At 37.5% G+C, this 13,977-nt stretch overlaps 2 protein-coding genes across 2 annotated transcripts in view; both read right to left on the reverse strand.

Moving 5' to 3' along the window:
• On the reverse strand, window positions 2,572-9,276 carry LOC107648514. The gene is made up of 7 exons (XM_021105846.1): window positions 9,115-9,276; window positions 8,923-9,024; window positions 4,712-5,075; window positions 4,365-4,600; window positions 3,759-4,173; window positions 3,561-3,662; window positions 2,572-3,081 (listed from the first exon to the last, which is right to left on the reverse strand). The coding sequence occupies exons 1-5, from the start codon at window positions 9,271-9,273 to the stop codon at window positions 3,898-3,900; spliced, it is 1,137 nt and encodes a 378-aa protein (XP_020961505.1). The 5' UTR covers window positions 9,274-9,276; the 3' UTR covers window positions 2,572-3,081; window positions 3,561-3,662; window positions 3,759-3,897.
• Window positions 12,948-13,977, reverse strand: part of LOC107605409 (2-keto-3-deoxy-L-rhamnonate aldolase) — a 2,632-nt gene continuing 1,602 nt past the window's right edge. Inside the window, exon 2 of the mRNA XM_016307288.2 lies at window positions 12,948-13,589. Coding sequence (XP_016162774.1) covers window positions 13,242-13,589 — 348 coding nt within the window. The 3' untranslated portion in view covers window positions 12,948-13,241. The remainder of the gene's footprint in view (window positions 13,590-13,977) is intronic.

The raw sequence follows: 13,977 nt of genomic DNA on the forward strand, positions 1-13,977 counted from the left end.
TGGTTGAAAATATTAACGTTTTGAGTCTGTCATTCCACCAATTGAAATATCTATAAATAAAGCCAACCAAGAAAAAAAAGTTATCATACTCTGATAAATACGAAAAAAAAAAAACCTTACTATTCCTCATCAATCTAGGGGTCTTTTGAGACACCTTTGGTTAACTTGTTAACCCTTTTATTGAATTTTCTTGTCTTCTTATTATTATGCTTATTATATCATCAGCAATATATATCTTGGTAAACAGCATACAAAACATACAAACTTTTATATAGAATCGTTTAATCATAATGAGAAATTAGGTCTATTTAAAGTCAACACACATTTTTTTTACTTTTTATTAAAAAATAAACTCTCATACACAAATAGTTTTGGATAGATCAAAATAGAAGACCAATATATCAGTTTTAGTTTTGGAGTAGATATTTTTTAGGGTTTTTTTCAACAGATATTTTTAAAGGTTCAAAATCTCCACGTAACATAAAAAAAATTAAAACAAAATATGTTGTTATAAAAAAATTAGTAAGATATTTAATAAAAATAACGTTAAAGTGCTTTGTTTTAAAACTAATGATAATTATATTAAAAACTAGTATGTGGATTATGTCTTTATGTGAAAAAATTGATATAGTTGAGAATCATTAGATGATTTGACGGATTTAATTAAATTATTATTTAATAATTCTCAACTATTAACTTCACATAAATACAATGAAAGTAAGTGGATTTTTTTTTTTTGTTCAATTGTTTGGTACAATTTGATATTTTACTATCAATCCCGTTACGTTACCAACAGCATTTCTGTCAACATCTCCCAACTTTAATTGGGTTGGATTCCAAGCCCAATTAATTCCAAAAGCCACATCCCTAATTAATTAACCCAAATTAATCCTAATTTCACTAGTTTACCACACTAACCCTAATTCATCCTATATCTTTTTTTGTTACCGTGGACACACTCCCCCAACTCCCATATCCTTTTCCAGCGGCGCATACCCATCAACCCTGCCGTCTCCGCCGGTCGTCGCCATCAACGAAAGTCAACGCCGCCGGAAGCCCAAAAAAGCGCCACTCACGAGTACGCTCCCACAGTCGCCCAAGCGCCGCCGTCGCTGTTGCATGTCGTCTTCAAAGGTATCTTGAAGATGTATCCAGTCGTCCGGCATTCAACCCGACGCCGCAACCTAGTGCCGCCTCAAATTTAGTTCTGTAATGCACAGCTTGCTTGGCAGAACATGGGTGTGTGTGCTTCAATTCTAATTTGGACACCATCCAATTATCCTTCTGCCTATCAAACATCACGTACATCCTTGCTTTGCATTCGGCTATTGTTATTCTCTTTACCCAAGTTGCTACCTTCACTCGAGACTCCCGATAACCTTCACGACTACAGTGTATCAATTGGTTAATGGGTATATCTTTGATTCCTTCCTGGTCTTGTCAAAGTTGGTATTCTTAATCCTAGTCACAAACCCAACTTTCTTTGCATAATTACAATAGAACTCTTGTGCCTCTGCAACAAATAAATCTTAATCCTTCGTACGGGATTTCCTCTATTGAAATTCCAGTGTGATCCGACAACTGCAAATCTATTCAGAAAAAATATCATTCAACACAAAAAATACTAAACTAATTAATTTTCAATATCTCGCTAATTTTGTGACAAGAATAAATTATGTTTCACACCTCATGATTGATTACCGTAGCATTATCCTCTAATTGAATAACGTCTACAGATTCTTTTTCCTGGAATCGATAACCGAGTACATATCACAAAATAAGATAATCATCCACCATTCACACGCATAAAAACACTACCAACAACCACTTATCATTTTATAATACCTACTAATAAACAACCAAAACTAAACTGATATAAAACATCACTATCCATGATCATATCCTAAAAAAAAATTAATCAAAGCTGCAAACATTAGCTGAACATGGTGAACAAAAGAATAATACACTACAGCAGAGGCGGAGCATAGCGGCGTTTTTTAAAATGATTAGCGGCGGTTTTAAACCGCCGCAAAATCAAAGACCGGCGGCTCTCCCAACTGCCACGGTTATGGGCGCGGGGGTTATATTCGGCGTCGGTTTTTAATAACCGCTGGCATAACCGCCGCCAAATCAGTATTTCGCGGCGTTCGTTCAAAAAACCGCCGCTAAACGAGGGTGACACAATTACTGGCATGTTCACCGGCGGTTCCAAAACCGCCACAATTCAGTTTGATCTTTGCTTGATGCCGCTTGTTTTGCGGCGTTTTTAGAGCCGCCACAAAACGGTCCAGTTTTTCCGAAACATTCTCTGGCGGTTTGTAACCGCCGCAATCTATGCAAATTTTCCAATTACTTTGTTCGATTTTCCGGCTGTTCTAAACCGCCGCAAAATTAAGAATAATTAAAAAACAGGAAAATAGAATTTTTATTAAAAAAATCGTGTAATTTTTAATATCAGAACTATTTTGTTTTCTTTTTGTGGCTTTTTAGATTTTTGTAAAATCTTAAGTGTTAATATATTTTAGATTTTAGAATGTAAAATTGTACAAAAAATAAATAAATTATCTGCAAGCCAAAATAATATTTTCATAAAAATATGAAGAGTACAAATCTCTTGCAAAGAGTTGCATAGTCTAATTTAAAGAAAAAAAATACTTGATTCGATCCAAACACTATCTAATCCTACTATTATTGTTCACTCTTTCATTCGACGGAACTCATCCCTACAGCGATGTCTCCCGGCAACTCCTCACCCTGCCTTTGAAAAAGATAAATCAGAGCTCTCTCCATCGCCTGCATCTTTTTCTTATCTGCTGCTGCCTCGTCTTCCATCGCCTTCCTCTTCAACTTCTCGCTTTCCAATTCTGCCTCCAGTGCACACAACTTCCTCTGGGTCTCCTCTTCTTCGACTCTGTTGCCTGGCGCACGTGAATTCGAACCAAAGAGTTGGGTAGGAGTCGGACCGAAACCCACACCATGTACTCTACCCGGTTTCTCTTTACCAAAAACCTGAGCAATGGAGTCATTTTGAGACAACACTCTAGAAGATTCATCCTGTTGCTCAATCTCCTCAATTCTTTCCTACAGACACAAATTAGCAAATACAATCATAGCATTTACCGGTCTATGTCAATAAAAACTCAGTCAAATATGAGAGAAAGATATATGGTTCAAAAGTAATTTATGTAAAACAACTAAAATAACGCACGTCACATAGGATGTTGCTAACACTATAAAAAGAAATAAGGAATAATTTAAATTGATTTATTTCAATTTAAACCTAGCTGTCTCTAAATTACATAGAAGTTTAAACTCTCTAGAAATAACTGAGGTAAAATAGCAAACTTAATAAAAGAAACCAGTTTTGGAAAAAAAATTTTCCGTGGGTCCATTTTGAATTAGGATTGATAGAAACTCATCTTTCAATACCTTCTTGCTGTTTCTAACCCAAGTCCAAACCATTCAGCAAAGAAAAACAGAACAAAATATAATAGAGAACTAAACTATTAACGTATTTGAAAACATAATTTTACCGAAAATTTATGAGAAGTAGTACTTACACCAATTGCCCTTGCTTCCTCATTCATATAGGAGCCATCATTTTTCTTGTGCACTTTTATCCATAGCTCTTCTCTACCAATTCTTCTTCCTTGTTCTTCAGACTGTAACAACAACATTTACGTCATTACCGTATTCCACACAATCAAGAAAACTGAAGTCATATAGATAGTCCAAACAGTGAATAACAAGTGGAGTACCTCTTCTTCCATCCGCCGTGCGAAGCTTTTTGAACCGCCAGTGTGGGTATATACTTGTTTTGATCGATTAGTCGCGTTCTTCTTGCATTTCTCTTATCGGTCCATAAATGCCAAATTAAAGTCACAATTAGATACTGATTTAATAGCACTTAATGCTACATAAAATATAGCACATTCTACCAATGGTATACTGGATTACCTTCGTCTCAGGTTTGGCGCGATATTCTAGAAACTCTCTCCAGTGCTCTCGATCAATTCCTGGCGGACGGTGCTCGATATTCTGCTCAAATGTAAATGTTGGCTCGTAGAAGGCATTATACAACCTCAGCCTTGTTTCCTTCCAAGACCTTCCCATACTTTGCAAAATATATTTCTTGATACTACCTTCACTATCTTCGTCAAAATGAAAAATTTGCTGCACATATAAATGAACAATAAGTAGATTTGTTAATAAAATAAATTTGTTACAAAGGGGTTTTAAATCGTTACAAAGGGGATTTAAATTGAAGCAGATTTGAAAAATTTACTGCACATATATTTCATAATACAATTTGTCAATAATTGAACAATAAGCAAATTTGTTACAAAGGGGATTTAAATCTTTACCTTCACACATTCGTTATACACCTTGTTTTTAGTGGTAACCTTGTGCCAACTTTCCTTACCGATAGGAAATTTTGCGTAGTCAGATCCAAGCAGACCAAGCACCCCACTTAGCAGTCCAGCCTCGTCTCCAATTGGCTGCATTTCGTTGTTGAATCTCAGCACGATCCTTCTCCCATTAGGCCGTTCCATAGCCTCCCTCACGCTTAATCTTGCCGGCTTGACTGTGCCGTCAGAATCTATAAGCAAAATATAAATCCTTATGTGTGCATCCGTTGTTGAAAGTATGCACGAAAAAAATTATTTAACATAGCTCAAATCGATCATAGAAAAATTATAAAATACGTTACCGATTATCTTAACTGTCCAAAATTCTGTAGTCTTGCGCCTTTTACGACTCTGAGCTCCAGAAGCACTAGAGTGGTCGTCATCTTCATGATCACGAGATTCTACCTCTGGAGCATTAGCCTCCAAAAGGGTCTCCTGGCCTAGCTCCGAGTTGTGAACGCTATTTGCGCTCATTTGTGTAGCAGGCCTAGGTTCACTGCGCGGCGGACGAAATGGGCGGGAAGTTGGAGGGATGCCGTCACCACCAGCGGGGAGGACTTGAGAGTCAGCCTGGTGGGAACCTGAGCCCGAAGGTGGAGCGGTTAGAGGTTGCTGACATCCTGGTCCTGATTTTGGCTTTTTCGTGTACCGACCTTTCCTAGCCATCTAAATGCCATAACACCAGTGGACAGGATAAAATCAAGTCAAATTAATATCCAATTAAAATAATTTTTGTGTAACCATGATCGAGTTCGAACAGCATTCATCAACAATTATAACAGAAAAAATCACTGGAGCAGAAGGTATATACATGTTTCATAATCTGGGTTTATAGTAGTCAATAGTAATGATTTGCTACAAGAATTTAAAAGATGCATTTGAACAATATTGCCCGGCACGTCAGAATAATTAGCAATGTGAAAAACTAAATTTTTGACACAGTTATCTAAATGCATTTACAAGCACAATACAAATGCACTAAAATTGGACTATTAAAAATACTACAAAGTCCTGACTAAGAAATCCACCAGCATAGATCTCTATATAAGCATAATTTGTCTGACCTATATATAAGTTACAAATATTTGCTTATCTGAAATAGCTAAATCTTGAAAAGTTAAATAACAAAATCTAATAGAAAAAATGTCCCTGTATGACCTAATTAATCATTAAAACTCTAGTATATATGGACCAAATTTTCTAATCTTATTGTCGTGTAGCATTATATCATACCACTAAAACAATAGTACTCACTCTTTTGGAACTGCCGAAATCCATTCTTCTTCACTAAGCAACCTTATTTACAAATGTGCCATTTTATTAAAAAAAGAAAAATAAAAAAAACAAGCATACTTTGATTATATAAAAAATAAAATAATGTTTCACCCATGACTCTATTTTTGATTTGTTCATTACCAAAGTCCAAACACAAATAACTTTTAATAATGTGTACCAATGGTAACGTGTAAACAGGGGAGAAGTTACAACACATAACACGCTTATTTGCTAACCAAGTAACTATTCCAATTTTATTGTGTATATAATAATTGGTTAATAACAAATTTTCAACCTATAACTGGGAGTTCTTAATTCCCAAAATCTCTACCCTTCATCATTTTTTCCTAATTACATTAAACTCCCAAGCATATCCTGAGTTGAAAAAAATGGCATATATGATAAATCAAGTTGTAGACGGCATAAATGCAAGCTTATGATGCATCCAAGTTCATCAAAACATATTAAAGTCAGAATCTTCATGGGTACATGAGAAGCAAGATAATTACAGTAGTAGTAATAAACCTATACTCCACCTCTCATCCTAAATTGTGAAAGTAAACACACCACTTGTTTCCCAACAAGTATTGACAGATAGCAAGAAGCAATAACATTAGAACATCACAAATGTATTTGAAAGAAATTGGGGTGGTTACCGGGATAGAGAGGGTGGCAGGTTCTGGAACTTGAAATGATAGAGAGAGCGAGGTGACCGGGAGGTTCTGAAACCTGAAAATCAAGGATGCGGATGAGCAGTACTCTTCGTCGACAACAAAGACAGAGCAGAATAGTGAGCTAGGGCTTTGTGGGTTTTAATGTGTATAAGGAGTGAGGAGAAGGGGTAGGACGCAGTAGCTGGGTTTTTTTGAAATTGGGTAAATAAATAAATTTTGATTGTTATATATATTAACAGTGATAAAATTTTTGTATTTAATGCTAAAATAATATATTTTACTATGGACTTATTGTCCATTTCAGGATCTATCCCATAATTTACAACATCCCTATTATCCTGGTTCTTGATCCAAATTTCTTCCCATCCATTTCTATCACATCTATCTTCACTATGGTTATGATATTTCAGTGGAGGAGAAACTTTTCCCAATTTTGCCGCAGTTCATGGTGCAGCTGGTTCTTATCTTTCTATTTTGCAAAGGATTTGCCATACTTTCTATTTACTCATACTGTAGCATTTGTAGCATTTAACAAGATTTGAACTTAAATTTTTCACTAGTTATTATTCCCATTTAATTGTTTGCAAGGACTTTGCACTTAAACATAAGCATTCAACACCGTGAAATTGAAATAGTGACAATTTCATGGCAATTGAAACCTTTATTTTTTTGTGTATCTTGAATGATACACGTGCAGCAAAGATATTCTGCAATGCCTGGAAAATCAAATTGGGCTTGTTGATCATTTGGCATATTTTCATTGCCAACAACAATGAAACTGAATTTGTCCCAAAAAACTTTATATTAATCAGCATCTTGGAGTAGTCAAAATAAAAAAATGCAGAAATAGTTAAAATAGTAGACTAATGGTCTTCAATGCAGCATACTAACAATCCCTAAAAATAATATGAAGCGTTATAAAGTCACGACAACTTCAAAACACAAGTTTTCGGCATCCTATAAATTTGAAACCAAAATTTTCAATTATACTATTGCAATATCCTCAAGGGTTCAGGTATCGTGTCGCCCACATAGATAGGTTCCAAGCATTCTTCTTATCATGAGACATTCCACTATACGGATATTCATTCTCATCCGGCGTTTTATTGAGGTCATATGACAGCATCGAACCCTTTTGTCCAGCAGAATCAGCCTCTTCAGAGTTATCAGAGGAGACAACAGCCTCTTTCTCCACTGAATCCGGAACCACCTCCCCCGTTTCTACCGATGCCTCCTGAATCTGGGATCGAGCTAACCCTGAGAGGTACATCATAGCCAAATATAAGCACAGAATATCCAGAATCAGTGTATGAACATAATCATACTAATTAAACTACTAAAAAGTTGATCATCTTACGTTCCCATAGTCGTTCGAGTCCATGTTCTATGAGTTTGAATTCCTCTCGTGCTGCAATATCCAGTTCAACAACAAGAGTATTTTCATAGCGTACCTACACAACACACCACCAAGATAATGTAGAAAAACTTTTTGCAAGAACCTGAGATAACCATCTGTCCCATGCCCTTTATGCATATACACATACAGTGTGCTGCCCGCCTATAGTGCAATAATGTTGCCTTGCGGGAGCTTTTCAACCAGAACCCCAAAACAACAAAACCATATATTCACAATGCAACAAATCCAGAATAAGTAAAACGATAAAGAAAAGGAAAACTTTAATCATTTCAAAAAATAGCCTTAATCTCATGCTTAGCTGCATGTTCCAAAACATAGCCATACCAATTGAAGAAAGTTCAGAAAAGAAATGCAGCACATAGCTCAAAGATCACAAAAACCAACAGCTCAATCAGTAAACATCCCAATCTCCAGTTCCCATTCTAGTGCCACAAACTAACGTCAAGAGCAACCTTCCCCCAGGTACTGCAGCACCTCAACCCTGTACTACTGAACCAATGCAGGAAAGAATTGCCTCATTGCCACTAAAATTGCAGCCCCTTACTGCCAGATCACTACATGCTGCTGCAAGCCACCACTTCTCTTCCATATGTCATCATATCATATATGAATATGTAACAGCTACATTCAATCTGCTCCAATCTGCATGCCAGCACTGTTGCATTAGAGCAGCTAAAGGGCTGCTGGTTGTGCCAGGTTTCCTCCTCGAGCAAATCTTTTCTTCCTCCACATTTCATCCCCTACATTTATTCTTGTTCGATCCCATTACTTTCACAACTTATAGATTTTATCCAGAAGAGAATGCCCTTCTTGTTGCAACATACTAATTCTGTTATGCATACGGATATACCTTCCTAAATATCCTTCTAATACTTCTCCTTATAGTTAACACAACCCTTCTAAAACTTTTTGCAAGAGGGTCTATATTATATGATTGAGTACAACTATAAACTCTCTATTATATGCTATTATCTTCTAGCAAACATATCTCATCAAGTTAATCTTGCTATACAAAATACAATTAAACTACCCAGCCTCAAAGGTGATTCGCCTTAATGACTCAAATTTATTAACTCTAGAAAGCAAATATCAAGGTTCAGTTTTATATACTTTAGATAAATAGCAAGGAAAATATAAACTATTTTACCTTCACCTCGTCAAGTATTTCCTGTGATAACCATGTTTCCGTACTTGTTATAAACTCAAACCCAAATTTAGCCCGGTACTTTCGGTCCCAATGAAGCATTTCCTAAAATTTAAACATAACCATGTGAATATGGGTTTCATTCACGAATAAGAAAAGGATTTACAAAATTAAATCGGGCAGCGGCAAACAAACCCTCATCATTGATCCCGGGGCATAACGAATGGCTCGAAAGAGGTGACTGTGTCCAGAGAAGGCATCCAACCATGATTGTATACGGGACTCTTTGAACCACAACTGCCTTGCAAATGAGATTGCGTCCTCCAATGAAGAGAAAGGAGACGCATCTATCATCTTCTCTGCAAATCAACGGCTTCTGGAAATGAGAAAGAAGTCTCTGCTCTCCAATTTCCCTGAAAGTCAACGGAGATGTAAAGAATGTCCAAGGACAGTATAAATTTTAAATATTGTGAAGACCCAATTAGATAAGAGAATTTTATATAAAAGGATAAATTTTAAAGAATATAAGAAAACTCATTCCATTCAACCTACTGTCTAATGATATACTGTCTAATGATATGACTAAAATTCACTCCACTAAATACAACTCAGTATTTTAGGAATCGGCTGCCTCATCACAATCTTCAACCCCGTCGGTAATGGTCTCCTCTAAATCGCCGTCTCTTGTCAACCGCAGGCCTTCGACATCAAATTCAGGCAAGCTAGTCATACAAGACTGTGGATGAAGGTCGACCTCACAGTGTTCATAATCTTCGCCCATGTCAAACAAATCTCTTGGCTTCACATGGACTACTACACTCCATCCGCTCTCCACCTCATCCTCCACGTAGAACACAAGACGCGCCTCAGATGCCAAGATGTACGGCTCATCGTCTTCATGTTCACCGGTGTGAATCGGCATGGCAAAATTGACACAGGTGTGGCCCAAAACGTCTTGTCGGATGCCTCTCCCCGACGTGGTATCTGTCCAAAGACACTTGAACAAGACTACAGTGAATTGACCACTGTAGTTAAGCTCGATGATGTCTACTAATCTCCCGTAATACGAGACACCGCCAACAGCAACATTGGCATCCCGTTTACTTGCATAACTTCTAGTATCCGAAGTGACATAAACCCCGCTATTCTATGTTTTCATCCCTTCCTCCCTTGACATGGTCCTAAATTTAAATCCATTGACGTTGTACACCTGATAGCGTTTGGCCTGAGCAATTGGACCGCAGGCGAGCCATTGCAACTCGTTCGAATGATTGGTGCTTCCAAATGGGACCTGGCATTGAAATATTAGAGCCAAGAAAGCACCAAAGGGTAGTAGGATCCTTGGATTTTAGAGATTACCTCATGCCTGAGCCAGTTCAAAAATCCTCTGTGCACAACACTATCTATGTGAGACTGGGACCTTGTTTTACTTCGCAGTTTTCTCTTTGTGATGACTCTGTACTCACTGTGCACACAAAAAGATACTTCAAGTTCAGTACCATCAATATCAAATTGGCTCATTGTATAATTTTAGAACCCAAGCTCTATACGTACTCCAAGAATTTCTCTACAGCAATGCAGTTAACCAGTACATGACGATGTGCTTGAAGCTTTTCGGTTGGACTTAGTGTGAAAAATGAAGCTGCCCCGACTGTCTTTCCAACCTCTGGGAACATGTTGGCAATCTCGCTCGGTGGAGCATCGCTCGGACGGTCGTCAACGCGTGTCGGTCGGTTGATCCTAGTCTCCACGTTATCTAGGTATCTTGAACAGAATGTGAGAATCTCCTTGGATAGGTAGCCCTCTGCAATCGATCCTTCCGGTTGTGCCCTATTACGCACGTACTGCTTGAGACGACATAGGTACCTTCGAGAACATAACATAAATTACTAGGTGACAGATATCCTACTAAAACAGGCCGAGAAAGCCTAAGTAGATCTTTACCTCTCGATTGGGTACATCCACCGGTAGTGCACTGGGCCACCGAGACGTATCTCCTCGACCAAATGCACTGTTAGATGAACCATAACTGTGAAGAAGGAAGGTGGAAATATCATCTCCATGTGGCACAGAGTATGGACCACACGATCCTGAAGGAGAGGAAGTTGTTGAGGATCTATGGATTTACTACATATTAGTCGGAAGAAGGCTGATAAATCAGCCCAAGACGGCGGACACTGGGGTGGGCAATACGTGTTTTGACGCAACTGGCAACAGATGTTCCATTAGAACATGGCAGTCATGACTCTTCAAACCAAATAACTTGCGCTGTTTTAAGTCAACACAGCGAGAGATGTTGCTAGAGTACCCGTCTGGAAAGACCACATTCTTGATGGTCCTAAGAAAGACATCCTTCTGTGGGTTCGACATGGTAAAGACTGCAGCGGGATACTTTCCACCTTCAAGTGGCCACATATCATGCCTGATTCCCATCAACTGGAGATCTTTACGAGCTTTTAGGTGGTCTTTGGATTTACCGCTCTCGTTCAACATGGTGAATACAATGTTGTCGCACACATTCTTCTCTATGTACATGACGTCAAGGTTGTGACGTAATTCGTTGTTCTCCCATTATGGCAAATCAAAGAATACACTCCTCTTCTTCCAGGGTGACTCGTCTTGCAGCACGGTCTGATGTCCGCGTCTTCTTTTACCCCCCACCGCTTGCACCTTGCCCTGTGAGACGGGCACACCCTCCAATTGTCTCAGGATATCCCTGCCAGTCAATTTGGTAGGTGGGGATCTATCCTCTACTTTACCATCAAATCTAATCCGGTATTGTCTATATCTGTGATCGCGATTCAAGAAGCGACGATGACCCATATAACACCATTTCTGACTGAAGGTGAGTCGCCTAGTCTCGGCGTCCAAATTACACGTGGGGCAAGCTCTCCCGCCGTACGTATTCCAACCAGATAAATTGCCCAAGCCAGGAAAAGACCGCCACTCACCTGCGCCGCTATCCTTCGAATGAGCAGCGGTTATGGCCAATGCCACTATTTTGTCGCAGCTATCGTCCGCCTCTGCCGTAGTGATAGAACAAATCAAATGTAGAAAATGTAGCATCATTTTAGCATAATTGAAAGAAAGAAAATCTACACCAATTCTAATTAAACAAACGAAATCACAATCCTTCTAATAAAGTGTATCATTGTTACTAGCTCAACAATAATAACATAAAAAACAAGTTGCAAATAGACATAACCAAATATATTACTAACACACAAATTACCGTGTCCACAAATAGTGTGTCATCTTCACTCAGAGACGGAATATTAACGTCGGTGGAATTAGAATTGATCACTCACAAAAAATTATATTTAATTATTTTTTATTCTTGTTGGTAATAGTTGGCAGACTTAAGTCTTGGCAACGTATACTTTTCTTTTTATCATTCAATAACTTTTCTCACATTTTTTTTGTCTCACTTAATCTGTGTAAGATAAGAGATTATATTTTACCAAATAATTTTAAAAAATTGAAAGAATTCATTCTCAAATATAATTATATTTGAGTTTCACTTTATATTAAATTGAAAAGCCACTCTAGTGTGGCAAATAAATACATAGTAAAGTTTTTTGGCTTTTCATGGTAACATTTAATTCAATAGGTCAATAACTAATTTGTTATAGATCGTAATTCTATCTAAAATTTGCTGTTGACTAATAGTTTGCTACATATATAAAATAAGATCCAAACTCTTGATATTGAGCTAGTCAAAAAGAAGCCTGTTATGTAGTCAAAAATCCAGGACAAAAACGAGGAGATAAAAAAACGCTATTTGATTAAGTCGTTATCGCTAGTGAGTTAATCTTTTTGGTGTTTCTAACATGTCTCAATACTGAATTTGCCATGCCCAAATCTAATTTTTGTGTGTGTTTGAGTTTTTTTCTTTTATCTCAATTGGTTCACCGTTATCTTTTACTGTGATCATGATTATGGGATCGTCCTTGATATGCATATCGGGGATAAGATTAATATTTCATGCAGAATCCAAACAGTAGAGACATAAAGTGGCTACATTGAAATCTCTCAAAGCGATTTTAATGCGTTGTACATAAATCTGAATCTTGGGCAGATTTACGCGATGAAGATCCTCAATTCATGAGCATGTAATTTAACATGGAAAATGAAAAATGATGACATATGTACCTCTCCTTTCTAAGGCAACAAACGCGCAAGAAACTCTGTTTTCACAATGAGCCTCTTAGAATGTACGTAGATGTTTCATAATATAGCCTAAGAGTTGAATGTTAGAGGAAACTTGACTCTCTTATATTATTATTTCAGATACAAATAAAATAAAATCATAGATAAGCCTTTCAACATAGCTTTGTAGACTTGAAGTTGATGACATCTTGAATACAAGCATTCCTGAACAAAGTGACATCCAAATTCACCCGAACCAAGCGATAGCCACGGTCCCTAAACGCTTCAGGTGAATCCAGGGCAGTTCCAAACCTCCCTAAAAAGGGACCACCACCTTCTTTCCTTGCTGCACCCAACACCTTCTTCTCCACGCGATCCACCATCTCCATCACCCTCTCATCCTTTGGGTTCCTTAGGCACCCTATGCCCGCGCTAAGGTCCAGCGGTCCAACCATTATCATGTCAACACCCTCCACCGCCGCAATCTCTTCCGCACACTCCACTGCCTCCGGAGACTCCACCTGTCGGTATCAATAATACAAAAATTTGAGAATATGTTATCCACTTCCGCCACACCATAAAAAACAAGTTAGTGGGGCTTTGATTTTCTGTGAACTTTGAAATATTTATTGAATGGTGTGCCATACCTATCATGTATGTTTGGATAATTTGTGCCAAAATTAATTTGGCTTCATTATTTGAGTTTCTAAAAGTAAAAGCTATGCAACTATAATTTTTGTTTTCGCCATAACAAATAATAAACGAAAAAAATCTAGAAAACTAAATGTAGCTAATTAGAGTAAATTAGTTGAAAAATAGGTCTATTACCAAAAAAAAAATTATTATTCTAATTTTTAAAATTTTAAAATTAGAAATAAAAAAGAATTGACTTGAGTTGGTTTATATTGT

Source organism: Arachis ipaensis, chromosome B06 (assembly GCF_000816755.2).
Source record: "Arachis ipaensis cultivar K30076 chromosome B06, Araip1.1, whole genome shotgun sequence".
NCBI classification, from domain to species: Eukaryota; Viridiplantae; Streptophyta; class Magnoliopsida; order Fabales; family Fabaceae; genus Arachis; species Arachis ipaensis.